Consider the following 20,224-nt stretch of genomic DNA (forward strand, 5'->3'; position numbering starts at 1 on the left):
GTGTACACTCCGCCGTCCCTTGGATGTCGTTGGCATGTCTCCGAAGCAATTTTCTCAACTATGAATAATTCACCAGATATTATTCCAAAGGTCATCTTATAGTAATTAGTACCCTGCTGTTGACTAAACAGCCTCGAGGTACCTGATGGCCAGTTTAATTACAATTTGAAATGAGCGTACTGTTTGACAATCTCTATATGTTCTCCTGACACTTCAACAGACGACACCTTGAGAACTAAGTAGGCTTACAATAAGTTGGCTTGTTAGCACATGGGGACAGAGGGTGCGGGTGTATGTGTGTGTGTGTGTGTGTGTGTGTGTTGCGGGGGCCAACAAGCACTGAGTGCGCTATTAAGTTCACAAAGTCCTTTCTGTTCAAATATGCAGTAATTACTGGAAATGCAGATCGGTGTAGTTAGATATGCATGTGTTTTGACAGCGTGGACGTCCTCTGTACTGTCACTGTCTCATTATTAGCCAATTACCATGGAAAACTAATGGGGCAGGTCACAGCCGGCTCTCTTAAGGAGACCGGGGACTGAACATATGCTGAAGATGAGGCGAGATGACACAGTCCAGCAATCCTTCGGTGCATTGCGAGGTACATGACACGGCTCTTTGTGTCGCATGAGTTCGGAGTCAGTGCCGAGAGATCCTGTCATGTCCTGTTGTCGTGAACATCAACCCCTGCACTGCAGTGTGAGCTCGAGGTTTCCTCTCCGAGGGCTTGTATGTGTTCATAAGAGAACAGTGGATAAAACATTGAGGCAAAAGGGCCTCAGGTAGGACACGTAGCCCCGGGGGATTGTCGGAGCTGTTGCAGAGTTTTCCTTAGAGGCATCAAAGCTCATGGATGGATGGATGGATGGATGAGTGAATGAAGAAACACAGTGCAAGTGTATAACAAGCAACGACCGTTACAAGGTGTAAAAAAAAAAAAGAAAATGCTGAAAAGCCTCCTGCATGTTTAGTTTATTTGGAGACAGCCTCTGGATATGCTGAGAGATGATGATGCACAGTGAGACTAAGCTAAATCTAACTTTTCATTCTGAGCAGCCACAGCACATGAATCAGTGGATACTTTTTTCCCCCCACTCCTTGCTTAAACTTACATTTACTTCTTGGCCCTAGATCTAAAAGGCTAAAATGAAGGTTTTTTGTGTTCTATTGATTTTCATCTGAAATTTATAGGCTACTTCCTCCAGTCTGTGGCCTATGCTGATCTGATAATGGCTCGCCGACTTAAGGAGTAGAGGAGCGACCTTGTGACGGGAAGTTCATTGATTTGTATTGTTGGAGCAAATCAAAAATGTAGAACTGATCGATGAGTTCCTTTCCCTTCCTAAAGAGAAAACATCAAAGTGCCCTTTAGACTTTATAGGGGCTGCGTTCTATTTTAAATGCCTAATTATTTTCTTTGAGCACATAAGGGGCGATAATCTATTATCAACTTTGGAGGGGACAACCGCATGAACTTTTCTCAAGAGCACTACCTGAGGGGGAAACCAAAAGTAGTGCTGCAGCTTTGCTGGCGAACACTCTGAGGGATCTACACCAGGGAATCCGCACAAAGAAAACCAACACTACAACGTTAGCCAACCGCCGTCTAACACAACGAGTGAGCTGTAATTCAGTGCAGAGACAATGAAGACTGTGTTGTGTTCAGTAGAAGAAATAAAGACGTGTTTAAACTACTTACTCAAGTTCAGCCACCAACGACGGACTCAGATTTCTACACATTTACTGTATCATTTGCCCATCCTGAGGGTTATAAGGACATTACGACTTATAAATGTCTAATTAAATTGGGTTTACTGCTCCTATAATCTATATTTTTTTGGATCAATGGATCATATGATTAGTTGAATATGACATGGGGCTGCTTTCAATGAACTCACAGGAAATGATCTCCTGAGAGCAGTTCTCAACTGCTGTAGAGGACTTTATAGTGTCTTTTAGCTTTGTTTTAATTGTCCAGCTCATCATTTTCTGTTTTGGTTCAGTCTCATCAGTGTTGCTTTGATCGAAAGCAAGCAGTTGTTTCATTAAAAAAATATATATATATGTACTCACTGCCTGCTTCAGCACCACATTTAGTAACTAGGTGGTTGACTTAATGGAGCATTTAGCAGCTACAGATCCAGATGCTTCCCTCAGGAATCAGTGGAGTTAAAAGGAGAGTAATTGGCACAATTACAAGTGAATGCTAATGTTGCTTTGTCTGATGGATGGGGGTGTTTGCTAATACATTCAAAGCATCAAATTTATAAGGTAATACTATGTCAATGATGGCTAACAGATGCAATATGTAAGAACTGGCCACCTGTTGAAGGTTGATCCAAACAAGTGCTGCTCACTATACAGGCTGTAGTTACCTGCTGCTTTTAGATAGTTAGCCAAGAGAACAATGGCCTTAAGCTGACTCGAGTCTTCCCAGAACAGAGCTTGGAGCAATGGGGGAGTGTTGGTTTGTTACACTGCAGGCTGCTATGTAAAATTGCAAAAAGTTACAATTCAGTAAGTTGTAAAGGATAAAACGTTTTAACAACTTAAAATAATTAGTCTACTTTTCTTGGTCATTTTGAGGTGATTGGTTTCCTTGACTGTTTTTTTTTCAGTAAAGTTTGCACGCTAACTTTAGTCGACATCTCTGACAGAAATATATGGATGTCGTTGACATAACTTTAAAACTGATACTCCCTTATATTCTGTTGATAATTTCAGTTGATTTTTTAATGTTTTAAACCCCAAAAATGTCCACAGTTATAACATATTGCACCTCGAACAGCTTTTTCTCCTCTCCTGGCCCCAAGTGGCGGGAAAATAAAGATGTTGCTGTTTTAGCTGAAATATATGGCCTCACATATATATATTTGTTTGCATTGCAGAAAGATCCTATTAAGTGCAAAGATGAGAACGTGTTAAAGCTGAGATCACACGTCCTCTGTAATTCCATGTGAATGTGGCAACCTCAACAATCCTGGGTTTAGCTGATGCCCGGCATGGGAGAAAAAGAAGAGCTGTATACTTGGATGTGGGTTTAATGTGACCACTATGTCCGCACGATGACAAGTGATCATTTAACACAAAAGAAAAACAGATGGGTGTATGACATATGTATGACGTAGAGGCTAACATACTTACTTTCATCTGCTGTAATTAGACAAAGAACCTGTTCTTCAAAGGAGACATGCAGTGATGTAAAGTAAAAACCCTCCGTGAGCCTTCTCTCCGTGGTATTTCTGTCTTTAATGAAGTTTCTGTTTCTCTTTTCCCTTGCATGTAAACATATATATCATAGGTTTAATTGTTTCCCCAGGGATATTCATTCTCAGATATGATGAAGGTGAAATGTCTTGTCCGATTTGATGGGTCTTACGTCTTTAGCTCGAAATTGCCGTAATTGGGACATGGCGACAGTATGCTCTCACGTCACATCTATCACCGTTCCATCAAGGCGACGCTCCAAGAACAAGTGAACCAAACAACAATGTCAAGTGAAGGACAAAGCGCGATACGTGTTTACTTTGAGGACTCAATATTTAATGGCTCAAGTAAAATTCAATGACAAGAAAAATCATTTCACCATATGGAAGGTCATTTTTTTCATAGATTCAAATGGGATATCTTACAAAGGCATAACAACACAGACTGTATAGCTTTAACTGACCGATACAGATTTTGCTGGCAAGCATCGACGCTTTCTCTCAAAAGCAAAACTCGACCCGACTCACTGATGACTAATTTACAAGCATATACTTAAGTCTTATATTTTTGATATAGTTTTTTTTTGTACAAGATACATTTGTGTACACAAAATATCACTGGCAAAAGTGCATGCCAGTGTACACGTATGTGCACACACGCGAAACGCACGCACCCATACATGCGAGGAGACGCACACACTCTCCCTTTGCGCACACACACAAGGTCACCTAGAAACACATTCAAACAAACTCTCATCAATATTATGCATATGTATCCATTTACATTACAGCAGAGATTGTCATCTCATCCCTTCTTATGTTTTCCGTCGACAGTGCGAATTCCAGTATTTAGCCTGTTTAGCCGTTAAGTCTTTCCAGTTTGAAACCATGATGCTAGTTCATAGGGGGTACTGCTATGTACAGTTTTGAAAATCCAGTTTACCTGACAGTAAAGATAACTGTGTGTACGTGGAGGCATAAGTGGTACGCACACGTTACAAAGTTCTGAATGTGTACACTGTGTAACATTTTGTTCTTGTTCCATAAGACAGACGAACAGGTAGAGCAGTAAACACCAATACTGACACTGAATCTAACGATGGATGCATGGGCTACATAGTCAAGTGTTCAAAAATGCCATGTGGGAGTCCAAACAGTTCATGCAAATTAAGACACAGGTTGACATGGTCATCATGACACGCATTTTTGAATAGAAAAAGTCTGAAAATAAAATACAAAAAAAAGAAGCAATCTTCAGTTTGTAGGTGTACTATCTGTACTCTCAGGGGAGGAGGGAATTAGAAAAATATGAAAATAACAGCGAGAGCATGCAAAGTGGTACAAATCTGCGCTCAGCCTTGACATTTCGTCTATTTCGTTTCCGTGAATGATGAGCGGGACACTCACTCAGAGGATTCCAAATGCACATTCGTGTGGTATGCTTGTTGACTGAGAAACTAAATGAACAAAATGACACCACTTTTACCTCTAGAAAGGCGAATGGTAAAAAACCGAAAAAAAACAGGACTGCAGTAGACAAAAAAGAAGAAGTCAGTATGAAAATCCACATCCTACAGATGTACATTCATGCAGTTATTATACTATTCCCCTCTAGAAGTTGTCTACCTCGATGCAGCTGCTGCGACGTTACAGTTCATAGGAGTATGTAGGCAGAGTAAGTTGAAAACACAGTGAGGGTTACAGATATGTAATATTGTGCTTACTGTACACGCGTGATCGGATGACTCATTTTCAAACAATCACATTCTTTATTACAGTGTGACAGTGTATTATCCCATATATATTTCAATAGATATGCTCTCCCTCCGTGATATGAGGAAGGGCACAATTACCCCACGTCGGATTATTATAAACACTCCAGCAGCAGGTCATTTTTTTGTATGTCTCGTTGTTAATGAAAAGAAAAGTTTCTTCAAGGAAAAAAATAAATGTATTTATTTTTGTTGAAAAGATCCAACCAGGAATTTATTTGCCCTACTTATTCGCATAATTGTAAACAGAGACAATTTAAAAAAAAAAAAAGAAGAAAAAAAAGAGGATTTTTGAGGCAACTTTTGGATCTCGTCACGAGTGTTGCCTTTGTGTTTGTCAGAGGCATGAAACATCATGATGTATGTTCCCTTTGATACGCGCTCCTTTTGATGAAATATGTATTGTTTATACCATTCGGTTCTGACTATAATAATGAAATGAGATGAAAAGTGATGGGGGGGGGGGGGGGGGGGGGGGAGAACTAGCAAATGAGAAGAAATTGGATTCCCAAACAGGGACATTTTCATCAACGGATGTTTATAGGAGGATTTCTTTAAGTTGCTTGTTTTGAATCAATTTCATTTTCGTAATTGACTGAGGTGAAATTGAATTGCCCCTCTTCCGTGTCCTTGACACTCCGTCTCTTTAAGTGATCGTTTTACCGAGTCTCGGATAAATCCTCTTTATAATGATATGAGTCCTGACCCTAAGTATTAGAGAGAATAGGGGCGGTGGCTAAGAGCATGCAAACACAATTTGCCTCGCACCTTCCCCTCGAGAATGCCGAGTTGCATTATAGATTTAGGCCTGTTCCCAATTTGCAAGATGGTACGCGAAAATGAATCGCATGAATCATATACCTTATGATGTAGACACCTGGCTTGGATGTTACTGGAAAAAGAAAAATGGATATCAGCAAAGTCACTTATTGCTGTAGCAATAGATTATACTGCACCCAATCTGTTACAGCGGCGAGTTAGTCCGAAGTAGTTATCATCATCAGTACGATTTACACACACAGGCACTGAGGCGGCGTGTGTGTGTGTGTATGTATATGTGTGTGTGTGATGAAACCACGGTGAGGGGCGGCCTGCAGGGAGGTCCTTTTAAATAGTGCCAAGGCCTATAACTGCGAAAATAACACAGAGATCAATAATTCAGTTTGACTCAGGGCCCTCAAGAAATTCTTCGCACCCTGGTCTATTATTCCAGCATTGTAGAAGCTGATAATTGAAACTTTGCAGCCAAAGTGAGTTGTATGAAAACACAGGAGAGCGATTAAGAGAGGGAACAGTAGGAGTCTGTAATGATATAATGAGAGGAGAGTTAAAAAAAAAAAAAAAAAGAAAAAGCAGCAATTTTCCGTGTCACCTTTTCCTCCGCCACCGCACGAACCAAAAGAAGCATTTCAGACCTCCTAACCGCAAACGAAGAACGCTACTGAGATCACACATCAAAGTAATTAGACCGAGGATTTCATTATTGGCTCCGTGGCTGTTATCGTGTGAGTGTTTTTTTCTTATTCGAAACGGCAAAATGTGAAAAATAGCAACAGAGAGAATGGTAAAAAAAAAAAAAGGGTATGTTTCCAGAGCGCATCTCTCTGCGCCTTCCAAGGCTAAGCTACCTAGATAGTAAGAGAACATTTTACTTAATGGAGTTGGCAGAGATGAAGCAACGACCATATGGAAAACATCTTGGGTATGTGTGTGTTTGTATATGCAGGAGTTTTTTTTTTTATGTTATAATTTGTGAACTGGTCCACGGTGAGAATGTAGAATGCGACAGATTACCGGTGTTATCTACCGCTGGCCTAGTTATGCTTTGTAGACTTTTTTTTTTTTTTTTTTTTTTATCCTTCTGCAGTCCCCTGACCAAAATAGACTTCTGAAACACGTTCAGGCGAGACAAAAGAAATATCTTCCACCACCAAAGGAGTTTTTGTGCTGCGTGCTATACAGAGCAATACTTCACTAGAACTTGAACAGAAACACCATCCACCCAGAGCTCATAATTAACATTTAGCCCGATTTAGCTCACTCAACACAAAGTACTATATTTTGCATGTTTTTTTTTTTTTCTTTTTTCTGCATGAAGGAAACGGTCTTTAAGGACGCAGTTCCACAAAGCTGGGCCCGGGGAGCTTGAAGCGCACGTTGCCCTTTCACTAAGCAAACATCACCAAACTGAAAGCAAAACTTCTTCTTTTTTTCAGTGATGGGACTAATTTGGTATAGAACTACCTTGATTTATTATACATGGGCCTGCTATGTTGAGACTTATTTGTCCTTTTCAAACGCTGCGGCTGTCAGACCGATCCCGTCTGATTGTGTCTGAGCAATGCCGTCGTGATCGAATCCTCTCTCACGTGTCTTCTTTAGTAATAATGAGCTGGAGCTGGTTAGAGTTCTTCATATGATGCACACCTCCACGGGTACGCATACGTACTGATCAATAAGTCGCTGACGAGAAGCCATCTGTGGATAGAGTCAGGGGCGATGGAGATCTGTCTTTGACTCTTTACAGCTGGTGCTCGTGTAAGAAAGAGCCGCTGCCCCCGCCGGTGGTCTGCTCCGCGGGGGAGGAGAAGCTCGCCAGTGGGATGACCTTGACGGGGTCCTCCTTCTTACTGCAGTGTCTGTCCAGGGTGTTGTAGAACTGCGGCCGGTTGATCCCTTTGTCCAGTTCATCTTTTCTGGGCACGGACCGGCCCAGGGTGTGGCGACCATCCATGAGCCCCATGCTGCCCATGTTGGCTTTGGCTCCCCGGGCACAGCTCTGCTGGAAGCCAAAAGAGGGCATTGTAGCGGTGATGGAGGTGGCAGTAGGGGTGGAGGTGGGGCTGTTGCTACCAGGACTCTGGAACTGGGCCAGGGCTGGGGGCATCCAGCAGCTGTCGGAGTGGCCCAGTATCAGACACTCCTGGGTACAGGTCTCAGAGGCCTCGGCCAGGGCTTTCTGCAGGTTCACCTCGATGGCTGTGGGAAAAAAAGCAGAGAACAACACGGGTCAGAACGTACAGAAGTGCAGCTGGAATGTGACACCGTTAGCGTGGCGCTGTGGAAACCACCCGACTGCACTCATGAATCATAATGTAAACAGAAGAAAGTTGTCGCCTTATCGGCGGCTGACCCACAAAATGTCAGCCTTTTAGCGAAATGAAAGTCAGTGATAAATGTTTAATTTCATCTTGTAATGAGAAAAACACCAGCCGAGCATTTAATTTCCACTGGTATTCCCACGACTCTGTCTGTTTACCTACAATATGCAAGGAATTCCCTGTAGCTTAATTAGAGTTTAAAAAAAAAAAAAAAAAAAAAAAAAAAATGTCTTGCTGTTTGCGTCTCGGATTGGCTTTACAGTATTAAAAGACGAACGTCTTAACAAAGCATTGTTTATTTTAATCACTGTCAACGTGGCACACCTTAAACCCCCCCCCCTTTTTTTTTTATCTTTCGGCATCCAAAATAAATCTGGTTTGAATGAGAAAAACTCAAACAGGTAGAGAAGAAACCATTATCCAAGGATCCTGTGAGCATCTTTAGCATGTTCAGGTGCAGTTAATTAGCGTGGTTAATTGTGGCAGCGTTTAAGTTACACGCATGCAAGGGGAAGGGAAGGAGGAAAAAAAAAAGAAAGAAAGAAGAAAACTGAATAAGGAGGCGACTGGGCAAGGCTAAGCACTCAAACTATCTTATCTCATTATCCCGGCACTGACATCACATGTGAAATGAGTCTGGGATGAGGCCTCAGCATTGAGCCTCAGCAATAAAGCCTGTCAAGCCAGATAATTAGAATGTAAAACAGTGTGCACCAAGGCAACCAGGAGCCCGCAGTGTTATGTTTCCTAGGCCATGCAAAGGAAAGAGGGGTCCTCATTCAAACATCACATCACTCCTCCAGGCTTCAGCTGCAAGCTGTCATGTAGAAATTATTTAGTATATTTGCATAAGTAAGAATGCTATAAATAATTAAGCAGTCTCAGACCCGACTACACAGGGACGACTGTTTCCTCCATGCACACAAGACCCGCATGCCCCGCGTGGTTCTGTTGAAGAGACATCTGCAGATCTTCCTGCTACCTCGTATATTGTTTTACGGCATTCTACAAAATGAAAATGAATATTCTGATTAGCCTCCGTTTTGCGATACAGGTCCGGCCCTCCCAAAACTATCTAGACTGTCGTATAACGGCTCAATGCACTCACTTCTTCTTTTTTCTTTTTTCCCCCCTGCATTTCTGTACCACAGCAGATTGAATAGCACAGCGTCAACTTTAATTATGAGAGCAGTGTCTGAAAATGAATCGCCTGGTATAAATTGTGAGGATATATTTGGAGCGCTCACGTGGAGTCAAATCTGTCCTCTCCATATTGAACTGGAGCCTTGGAGCAGGAGTGTATAAATCCCCTGGGCGGTAAATGTGTCACCTTTCAGAGGGTCACTAACTTCATTAAGGCAAAAATGGATGCTGCTTTCTCATTCTCTGAGCTAGCACAATAGGGCTGAGCCAAGTCTGGGCCGTGCCCTGACTCAATCTCTCTCTGAGGGTTTTCTGCTGGTGGTGATGCCTTTTTTTTTTTTTTGATGAGGTAACGCTGTTAGCATGAACTCTTTATTCCAAGAGCGTGCAACCGGACGCACAAATAAAAGTGACTGGCCCGGACTGGAAGATGCACATTCAAAACCTTGCTTCTTTGCCAGATTTCCTCCCCTCCACTTCAACTCGAAATGATCGGCGCAGTCGCGAGCGTACTTTGCAAATGAAAGGTGGTATGCGGCTCTGCGACTTCACACGGCTTGAACTCACAGCAGCTCTGTGTCAACAGCCTTCAGTGCCTCCCAAATTTTGTATGCAATATTTCACATCCAGCCCCTCCGAAAGACACGGGCCTGTACTATTTTCTATTCCAGTGGGACAGTTTGGATGAGGCGGTGGCGGGCTTGGGAGGGTGGGAGCGCGGCTTGAGTGATGTCGCTGACAGCTCTGGCTGCTTTCGTCAGCTCGAGGTATGCCGCAGCCTGCTTGTGATGCCGCTGTCTTTTGTATTCAGGGGAAACAACTGTACCCCGCGGAGCTTTCGGGAGGAATCACACATCACTGACGCCCAGGATCCCCTGATGCTGAGAACATTCTTTTCTACTTTTCGTTCAAGGAAATTTGAATGGCAGACAAGTGGGGATAATGGCAAACAATTGGGTTTAATAGACAGCACGACTGGGATCAGGCCTACTGTTCTCATTTGAGATGATTCATCTTCGCTGAGCGGTGGTGATGTGCTTGAGACAAAACTGTGATACCTGTTTAGATACTCTGCCGACTTGACTGAGCAACTAATATGAGCTCCCCTAAACCACAAACAACTGGCTACTGTTGACTCTAAAAAATTAATTTGTATTCATTTCTGATTCTAAACAGCCCGCAGGCTAATTCGACTGCTCTGTCATAAAGCAATCTATTATCCATGGTCTTGTTGTATATTGCTCGACACCCCGCAGTGCCACGGTTCTGTTTTTTTTTTTCGTTCTTTTTTTTCTAGTGGATCTTATGGTCATACGCAAGGTCAATAGCAGCGGTAGCCTAAAGCAATCTTGTTCTGCAACATCAACACATCCTTTGGCCGGTCGCAGATCGAACGCCGCTGCATCCACCTTCAGCCGACCTTCCGTTTCGTGTGGTCAAACATTACAGCTTGTATAAACACCGGACATGTGTAAGAGAGAGGTATGAGTATCCTGCACTGCACGCAAAGGATTACAATAAAATGTTTTTTTTTTGCACCGAAGCTCAATACTGGACAAATGAAAGTGTACAAGTCGACTGCAGACAAGGTGAGTTAACATGGTGCAGAGGCTTTATCATCTGAGTGCTTTAAATTAAAAGGGGGTTGGATATGGAGGACTGAAATTGCCAAAATAAATGGTTTGATAAATGAATTAATATAACGCACCAAAATAAAAAAAATAATGTCGGGATAATCAATGTATACTACAACTACTACTAATGATAGTAATAATATTTGGTATAAATTAATATTTCTGTTTTAATTTTTGTCTGTTTATTTTCCCTTGAATTCATTTTCCTATGTATTTACATGTCCATTTACTTCTCAATTTTTGTAATTACATTTTTATTTCTGTATTTACTTCATCCAGTGTATACATTTTCATAAAAATATACATTTTTGTCAGATTTTATAAATGTTTTAATGCCTACATTAATTTTAAATGTTTTTGTACATTTTACGGCATACGAATCTGTTCATTGAGTCATTTTATGTAAATCTTAAATTTGATGCTGGCAGTTTCAGTCCTACATACATGGACAGGTTTTGAATGGCCGGGATATTTTGAAGTCCCATCTGAGTCAGTAGCCCTACAAAACGTTCTGATACTTCTTTTTTATGTTTGTGTTGTTGTAATCAGGAAAAAAACACGAGTATCGCATCAACAACATCACATAAAGATCCGAATAAAAGCCTTTCTGAAACCTCTTTCCTCGAAAGTCTATTGTATTGGATGGCATTAGAGCGAACGCGTTCCACTCGTATCCACCCCCTGTTCAAAGAAAACATCGTATAATATTCCAATCAGCTGGCGTGCAGATGATTCATCGATAATAATGCCCTTTTAATGTGCAGCTTCGACACTGAATCATCCCAGAACAAAAACTAATGCATTTCTCGATGCACCAGCGACGTCAATTTGCAACAATGTGGCGAATGTGCTGTAGGATTATTCTACATTTGTTGTGTGTATGGGACATACTTGTTTTGGATATTAATACGGGTCGTAATGCTGAAATAATGAGCAGTAATTCAAATTTCCAGGCCCGTGCCGCTGCATGCTAATGGCGAGGTAACTGTACACAGCGGGTAATATAAAGATAATTGGTTACATTTCGGCATCAAGGTAATGTCGTAACGATTTGATTAAGCCGTGACAAACAGCACAACACTTGTCCCATGAGGTTGTTGAAGATGTCTGGAATGTCGTCATTTTGCACCTAAGTGTCATATTTTACCTTTTTTATTATACCAGTATGCATTCAATCTCACTTATTTTTTTTGCCCCCCTCGATGGCCATGAAATCCATTAATGCAAATGTGAGCTCTGACAGGCAGAAACACACACACACACACACACACACACACACACACACACACACACACACACACTCACACACACTAACACACAGCTACCATGCATATTAACCGCCTGATCGGGGCGTCTCAGCACAATGGTATGAGATATTTAACATGACAGTTGATGATATTTACTGACAGAGCTGGTTACATCTTGATGAGCTTCGCATTAAGGCCTGCACACGTCGCGCTTCGACTTATTATTTCAGCATGCACAAACTCATTATTGCTAATTAAAAGGATAATTGCATGCATCTAGGACATTCAATTCCTCAAACAGCCATCAGGATGGCCCCTGACTCATCCTACGGTGTTCAAAAACGCGCGGTCTTTTCAATGCCTTCTAAGCCTGAAAACGTACGTGCATCAAATTTATGTATTGTCAAAATGAAGGCTTTATCACCTGCCTCCATGTAAGCATAATGCCCCGATTGAATTATATTTGTTTGCTTTGTGCTCCGTGTTATGACTTAAAAGGATCCACGTCTTTCCAGCGACAGTTGAAACACCGTAAATCTCTATTCTCGTCTTTCTATTGGACTCTTTTTTTCAATTTATTGTCTAAGGTTGTGATGCATGGGCTGTCACTACGCAGCACAGTTGTTTTCTTTCTCTAACATTCTCTGCAAAGACTCTCGGAACTCAGAGGTTTATTTATTTATTTTTTTTCCTTTTTTCTTTCCTCCACTCACACAACATTTACAAAAGTGCAAAAGTTCATACACATTCCAGAATGTAACTACGCCAAGAAAATAAACCTTTTCACTGCCCCCTCCCCCTACAGCCCTTCCCCTTTCGGTGTCAATTAATATGGACTCGACAGGTTTAATGGCGCCAGAGAATAAAAGAAAAATGCAAAGAGCCTTATATTTGGCTGTACGAGATGTTTAAAACGGAGAACCTGCCTTCCGTCGAGAGTTACAGAACCATCCTGGAGTGGCACTACAGCTATCGCGAGTGCAAAAAGTATTATCATTATCATATTATGTGTTCTTGATAGGAGAATAGGAGATGAGACAAGAGAGAGGGAGAGAGGGAGAGAGGGAGGATGCACGAGCACATGTCTTTATTTCTGCGAGGGAGACCGAAAGACAAGAAACACAGGAATGTGGACGATTCCTTCAAACAAATAGAATCTCGGTAGGAATAATTGAGTTTGTAATTACCGAGACTTTATCACTTCACTCGGCCTTACACTCACTCCAAAACGTACAATCTGGATAAGCAAATGGATGGCCATTAATAATAATAGCGCTATTAAAACCCCTTGGTGTTGAAAAAGAGAGATGCCATTAGTTTCGTCTCGGCTCTGGCAATCATCCTTCGAAAGGAGAAAGCTAATGTCTCGCTTTCACTGAATTACAAATACAAACCCGGCTTGCTCAAAATGCTTGATGCATTTTCGCCGTCCCCGCCGCTGATATTTGGGATGCAAACTTGCGACTGATTCATAGTTCTGATGGTGTGTGCTCACATATGATTTCATGCACTTGTTTTAAGATATCACAAAGCTCCGAGAGTCTGATGTGTGAAGGAACAACAGCCATCTGCGGCGCGAGTCCTGCACATACATTATTTTAACAGTGAAATAAGGATATGCAGACTTCTCTGGAAAAAAAACAAAAAACGCCTGTCTCTATGGCAATGAGTCTGAAAATTAACTTTTCTCTGCACGTCAGAGTCATCTGCTATTTGGTTTTTTTCTTTACTTTTATCAGGGAGAGGTACAGTATAATCCCTTAGCGAAGGCAATAGGAGCTGTCATTGTCACTGCTGACAAGGGCGTAGAGGAGGAAGTAAATATCCCATTGTAGCGGTGAAAACTTGGCGCGCTCTTATGGAAAAGGCAGCGATCAACTTGAGCTGCAGAGGTCAGTGGAGCCATGTAGGAGGCTGACATGCACTGAGATCTATAAGGAGCCGTGCCAGTGCAAACAGATTTTATTTTAGGATGCAGAATGAAACAACTGAATAATCGGTAACACTTTCAATGAAGCCCGTGTCAACATTGCATTATAACCCCTTGTGAGCATACTCATAACGCGCTATGATGTGCCCACACTGCAAAATAATCATAGGTCTATTGTAGAGCACACGGATCTTCATAATGCTTTATAACATAGTCATACCTGATTATTTCATCAATACATGACACATATTAGAACGATAGATGTCACTGATTTTACACAGCAAACTTGTGTAAAGTTGAAGTTATCCATTCCCTGTTTGTTAGTGCTAGCTTTTTTTTTGTGGGCTGTTCATTGACTTAATCGTAGTTTTTTGCCTCGTCTTTTACATGATCACAGCATTTTACATAGTTTCTTGTGCATGTAAAAGATGATAGTTAAAAAGGTTGAAGTCAGAGAATGCCCCGGCAGCAGTCCCGCGACTTTGTGACGTCACACTGCGTCACCATGTCCATGGCTAGTTTGGCATGCAAGAATTGATTTGCTCTGTGGTGCTGGGTCAGGCGTGTGTGACCAATCAGATTAAACTGGGTATTCAGGAGGGGGGTCCTTAAAGAGACAGGGGCTGAAAGAGAACGTTTCAGACGGAGGGGGAATACAGAGCTGCTTCACTGGACAGTATGAGACAACTGATGTGTTTTTGAGCACTTAAGCGTAAATTATGAACCTGAAATTGAGCATAAAATGTCTCCTTCACTGAAAAAAGTAACCACTTATGGTGGCTTATAACCAGCCAGTGATGTTTCATATCTGCCTTTTCCCTCAGGAATTTCCTTACTTCACTCAAAGCACCCGATGGCCATTTACAGTCACTTATAATCACATTCTGAGAAGTGATTATAATGTGTTTTAAAAGGATTCTGATATATTACAACTATGAGAAATTAAATGCACCATGATCCTTGCAAAAACAGTGAGTAACCAGCAATTACGAACCATTGATACTGTACAACATGCTCTCTGATGAACAGTGATTATTGTTAGAAAGCATTCTGAGCATTTTACATTTCTAAGCATTGCATAGAAATGTACGCACATCATAGAACACTAAGTATGTTTATAATGCATTATAGACACCAGTGTCACGATGGGTTTTGATTATTGTTACTTTATGTGCATTATTATGCATCATAAGTATGTTCATCATAAGATCTTATAATGCATTATGATGTGCTTATACCTATGATTGTACAGCACTGTACTTTGGGTGCATTATTATGTATGTTTATAGTGCCTTATAATGCACTGTAGACATATGTATTCTGAAAAGTATCACCGATATATCTCCATTCCATCTCCGGTTTTTATGAATGGGTCTACAAAGGTTTTTTGAAAGTGGATCAACCTGTTAAAAGTGGCCTGTTGACCACATGGGGAAGAAGTTTTTTTTGGGCCCCACTGCATTACTTGACGATGTATTTAAATGGTTTGGCCATTATGAAAAACTGGCTTCAGATCCTGCCACTCGTCCCGGTGGCCTGCCTGTTCCCAAATTCCTTCCTCATTTACATGCCACCACCAGATGTTGGTCACTTTGTGTGGATGAATTTAGCGTGTTCACCGGGGACCTTTGTTCAGATCAAAGCCAAGCCGGGCTGAGGTGATAAAAACGCAAATGAGTGTAAACACTCCCGTTGCACACAAAAGACAGATCTCAGCAGGTCTAAGCGGGATTTCTGATCAGTGGAAAAGGGGTACTAGTGACCATTACATATGACTTAATTGTTCTTTTTCACTATGTTATTGTTAAAATGACAGCTCAAGTTTACCAAAAACAAGCGACTAGTCTGAGACGTCGCTGGTGCGTAGATATCAAAGATCCTAGCAAAGCAACACAGCATAAAACAAGCCCAGTACAGACGTTAGATAGGTCGGAGAAGCGTGTTTCACTATATATCTTTAAATGTCACAGTTACGGCTGAAATTGGCGACAGACATTATTAACAAGTACGCTGACTTCACGTATCTCCACAATACACAATACAATTGTCATTGTGACATACGGCCTTTATCTCGTGGCCGTATTCATCAGAGAGCTCACGATCTAAGAACCTGGTAATGGGTTACTTACAACAATGGGGTGGTGGATCTTCCCACTAAGCCATACACTTCAGAGCTACTAAATGAGATATAAGATATGCCGAAGCCATTCTTCCTCCTTTTTCCATTTTTTAAAACAAACAATGCCACATGGCGTGAATGGCCCCTTTTTTTTTTTTTTTAAAAGGGAGACAATGTGACGCAGATAAGAGGGGAGCAAGGTTGTCCATATATACCCTCGACTAATTACTTTTGATGCATTTACTCAGACTGAGCTGAACGGGAGCGGGTCTCTGAGCCACATACGTATTTATCAGCACTTGTGGGACCCATACAGTTCCTCGCCTGTAATCCATCTAGCCTTGTCTGCTCTCGACCCCTTTTGCTTTCCTAGTGTTTGACCCATTGTAGCTGAAAGTAATTGCAGGCAGAAAACAACATCTAATGATTACTTTATCTGGGAGTCTGAGAGAGAGTGAAAAGTCACAGACAGGTACTTTCAACAAAAGGAGGAGGCCCTTTTTTTTTTGTTCCCCACACACAATTTCAAACAACAAAGAATATTATTGACTTGGCTGAGATTAGAACACCAAAACAAATGACAAAGCACAGAGAGAGGACAAAGTGCACAATGAAAAGAAAGGATCCCTTGAACAACCCGATGCCAAGCTCTCGCCTCTTCTCTTTTTGTTGCCATTGATTAAAAGTATGTTGCAGGCTGAAGTGGCCGTTTCTCCGCCGAGAGTACACAACACCAACACAATGTACGGACTTAATTTAATGTAAATTCCTTTATCTCAAAGTCACCTTTGTTGTCAGAGGGGGAGAGAGAGAGAGAGAAAGAGGAGAGAGAGGGGGGGAAAAAACACCTGAATTTTTCATATCGCCTCAGCATAAAATGTTTACCCCCCCAAAAAAAAAAAAAAAAAAGAGAGAGAGAGCCCAGACATCAACGACAGCGATTGTGTGATTTCCATCAACAGAGAGCACAGCTGGGAAGACGGAGAGGCAACAACAGCAGCTTTTTAAAAAATTTTTTCTTCCCTTTTTTTTGCCTCGACACTTGACTTTTTGTGTGTGTGACATTGGTTGATTACATCTCCTTCATTATGTCTGGACCACTATTGGGCCTCCCCTCCTGAGGACAAGACGCCGGTGTCACCATCAACACAATCAGGCCTGGCCAAATACCCAGCGTGGGCCAGATAGATGAGAGGTGCAAACACCATAACAATCTGCAATCAGCGCTCATCACCACAGTGACACGCAGAAGAGGAGGAACAGGGTTTCTGCAGGGGGTAGAAACACAAGACTCATGAAGATGCACGCGCACACACACACACACACACACACACACACACATACCAATGCCAGTCTAAAATCTCATATTTCCTTCTCTTCTTTGTGAGTCTGCGCTCGTGGAAAAAAAAAAAAAAAACGCCGGACGATACTGCGGATGCACTCTAGGTGTGCTGTCACTGGCAAGGAGGCAATAAATAAATGCATATTTATAAGATTAGAGGAAAAAATATGTGAATCCGCCTTAAAATTCATTGCACATGGATGAATGTCCCAACATTTCCATACTGTGTAGATAATGCGAGGTCTGTGATATGAAAATAATATTAAAAAAAAAGCATGGCATTAAAAGAAAGGAAGTGAAAATATCTTAGAGGGGATTAAGAAAAGAAAAAGAGAAATAGACTGATTAAGTGGAAGACCTGACAAAGCTGTGTGATATTTGCAGGGAGATTGGATTGTTCCAGCCGGAATACTATCTAAACAGCCGTGATTTTTTGGGGAGATGACTTTGATCTAAAAATGTAAATGTCACTTACGACACTCTTAGCGTTCCTTTTAAAATCAAATTAGAAGCTGATTTGAGGCATAAGCGCGCCCCCTCAAAGAATTAAAACCTGTTGAGTTAGGAGCTGGCAGATAAATTACCTGGATGTGTTCGGATGTATTAAACAAAAAAAAATAAAAAAAAAGACGAAGCCTCTCGGCTCTCTGCGTGATGGAGGAGAGGCCGGAGAGAGACAAACTGCACGGGAGCCGCCATTGTGCTACATCCTGTGTCATGTAACAAGCAAATTCATCACGCTGACCCATTGCCCCCAATTATTATGGAAAACAAGAATGAATCAAATTAACATTGAAGACGCTCTCTTGGATCTGGCAGCCCGTCTGTGTAGCCGATGGATTCAGCGGGAGGAGAGAGGAGAGGGTAATAAACAAGGTGCCACTGCATATGCTATATATCTTGCAGTCATTGATGATTAGCTCTGTTTTCCCTTAGCCATACATTACTGTTATTGCCTCCACGGCCAGGCAGATAGGAAGTGGATACAAAGGCATTGGGAAGCCCATCTTTCAGCGGATAACTGGCAGGCTGAAAACCACTCAGCACCGGCGGGCGGCGTGATTCCAGTGCATGAGTGATCTGGGCAATGCTGAAAATTGTAATCTCTTACACGGCAGAGCTGAGAGGGAGGACCTGCTGTACAGTTTGTGTTGGTGTTTTTTTTTTTTTTTTATTATTTTTATTGTGCAGTGGGGAATTTTCTGAGTTGAAATCATTTAGTGTAGTCACAGAAAAAAAAAAAAAAAAAAAAAAAAAAGGGGAGTCTCTCTTCAGATGTCAACAGGCTCAAGCCTCAGCGTTTTTGTCCCCTGTTGGAGAAGTGTGTTATCTACACGAGGTGTCGGTGTCGGGAGCAAACACTCCTACGCTGTTCCCTCCCTCTTCTGTTTCCCTTTTCTTTCCCCCCCTCTCCTTAAAATTTATTTTTTGAGGACAGCTTAGGCCTGAATGCAGACTGTGTACGGTATTAGTCGCGGTCATTAGCGCTGAGAAAACTTATATTTGCAGTGTCGGTGGGTAGTGTAGCATGGTAAAGGTTTTTAGTATGAGGGGGGCAGACTCTTCCAGATCCCCCCCGTCCCACCCGTGCATGTACACTTTAAAGGTTTTCCTTTTCCGGAGCGCCACAGACCCTCCTCCGGGGACAACTATTAATTTTTCACCGAAACCTCCCCTGAATAATGAATTCTGTCCTATTTATACGCCGTGATAAGTCCACTGAATGTCTAAAAAGGGGTTATCATGAAAAGGGTAAGGCTTTCAGAGAACGACCGGCTCCTGCTTAACATGTTTAATTCATCCGCGTCGCCCATGTTCTTGAAAGCAGACGGGGAAAAAAGTCAAATAACGTATCGCTGGCAAACATGAAAGCCGACACGAGCGGCGCATTCAATAAATCACAGCTTTTACTCTTTTACAGTTTTGATGTTGACTGTCACAATCCTCCACCCAAACACCAGCCGCTGAAAGTTCAGATATATGCCTTTTTTTTTTTTTTTTTTTTTTACTCCTCCGGGCCCCGCTGACAGATACGCTCTCACTAAAATCACAGAGGTACTCAGTGGCTTGTGTTAATGTTTCTGTCACCGCGCACTTTATTTGGGGTGCGCTGAGTGCAGGCATTGTCAACTAACGTTCAACAACAGCAGGAGCGACAGATAGAGAAAGACACTCGGAGGGAGGCAGAGGGAGGGTGTGCAAAATGGCAGATGCATGAACACAGGCAAAAAAAAAAAAAAACACAAAAAAAGCAAAGGCGTTAAGTGTGGCCTATAAATAATGCAGCAAAATGGGAACATGTTTCAAGATCTGCGAAGAAAAAAAAATCATCAAGTGATAAACATTTCTGATACCTAAAGTAATGCGGGGCAGCTTAAAATAAACTGTTGCTGCGGTGATTTCCTCACTTCGCCTGTTTGTGTCGGCACTTTAATGGGCCGAACCATTCATTACAGTTTCACTCTCAGACCGAATAACCGCGCTGCCGTCTCTTCATAAACACTATTACCCTCGCATTAACACTTAAGGGACGTCGCCAGCCAGTCTCTGCAACATCACACTGCGCTTTTAACTCCAGCACATAATGAAGACGCGCCCTGATCTTACTCAACACTGCAGCATAGACTTAAGAGTTTTTGAGATGATGTGTAAATGTTAGCTTTGAATGCACAGTATGCGAATTCTGCCGATAGGGGTCTCTCGGAAAGTGGGCGGATGGTGATTGTTGTC

At 41.9% G+C, this 20,224-nt stretch overlaps 1 protein-coding gene across 2 annotated transcripts in view; it reads right to left on the reverse strand.

The window, feature by feature from the left end:
- Positions 1 to 3,521: 3,521 nt before the first annotated feature.
- Positions 3,522 to 20,224, reverse strand: part of pcdh11 (protocadherin 11) — a 143,315-nt gene continuing 126,612 nt past the window's right edge. For both annotated transcript variants that reach the window (XM_030396510.1, XM_030396509.1), the window contains one exon: positions 3,522 to 7,957. In XM_030396510.1, the coding sequence (XP_030252370.1) occupies positions 7,500 to 7,957 (458 nt within the window). In that variant the 3' untranslated portion in view covers positions 3,522 to 7,499. The remainder of the gene's footprint in view (positions 7,958 to 20,224) is intronic.

The sequence above is a fragment of the Sparus aurata genome, chromosome 18 (genome assembly GCF_900880675.1).
Source record: "Sparus aurata chromosome 18, fSpaAur1.1, whole genome shotgun sequence".
Lineage (NCBI taxonomy): Eukaryota > Metazoa > Chordata > Actinopteri > Spariformes > Sparidae > Sparus > Sparus aurata.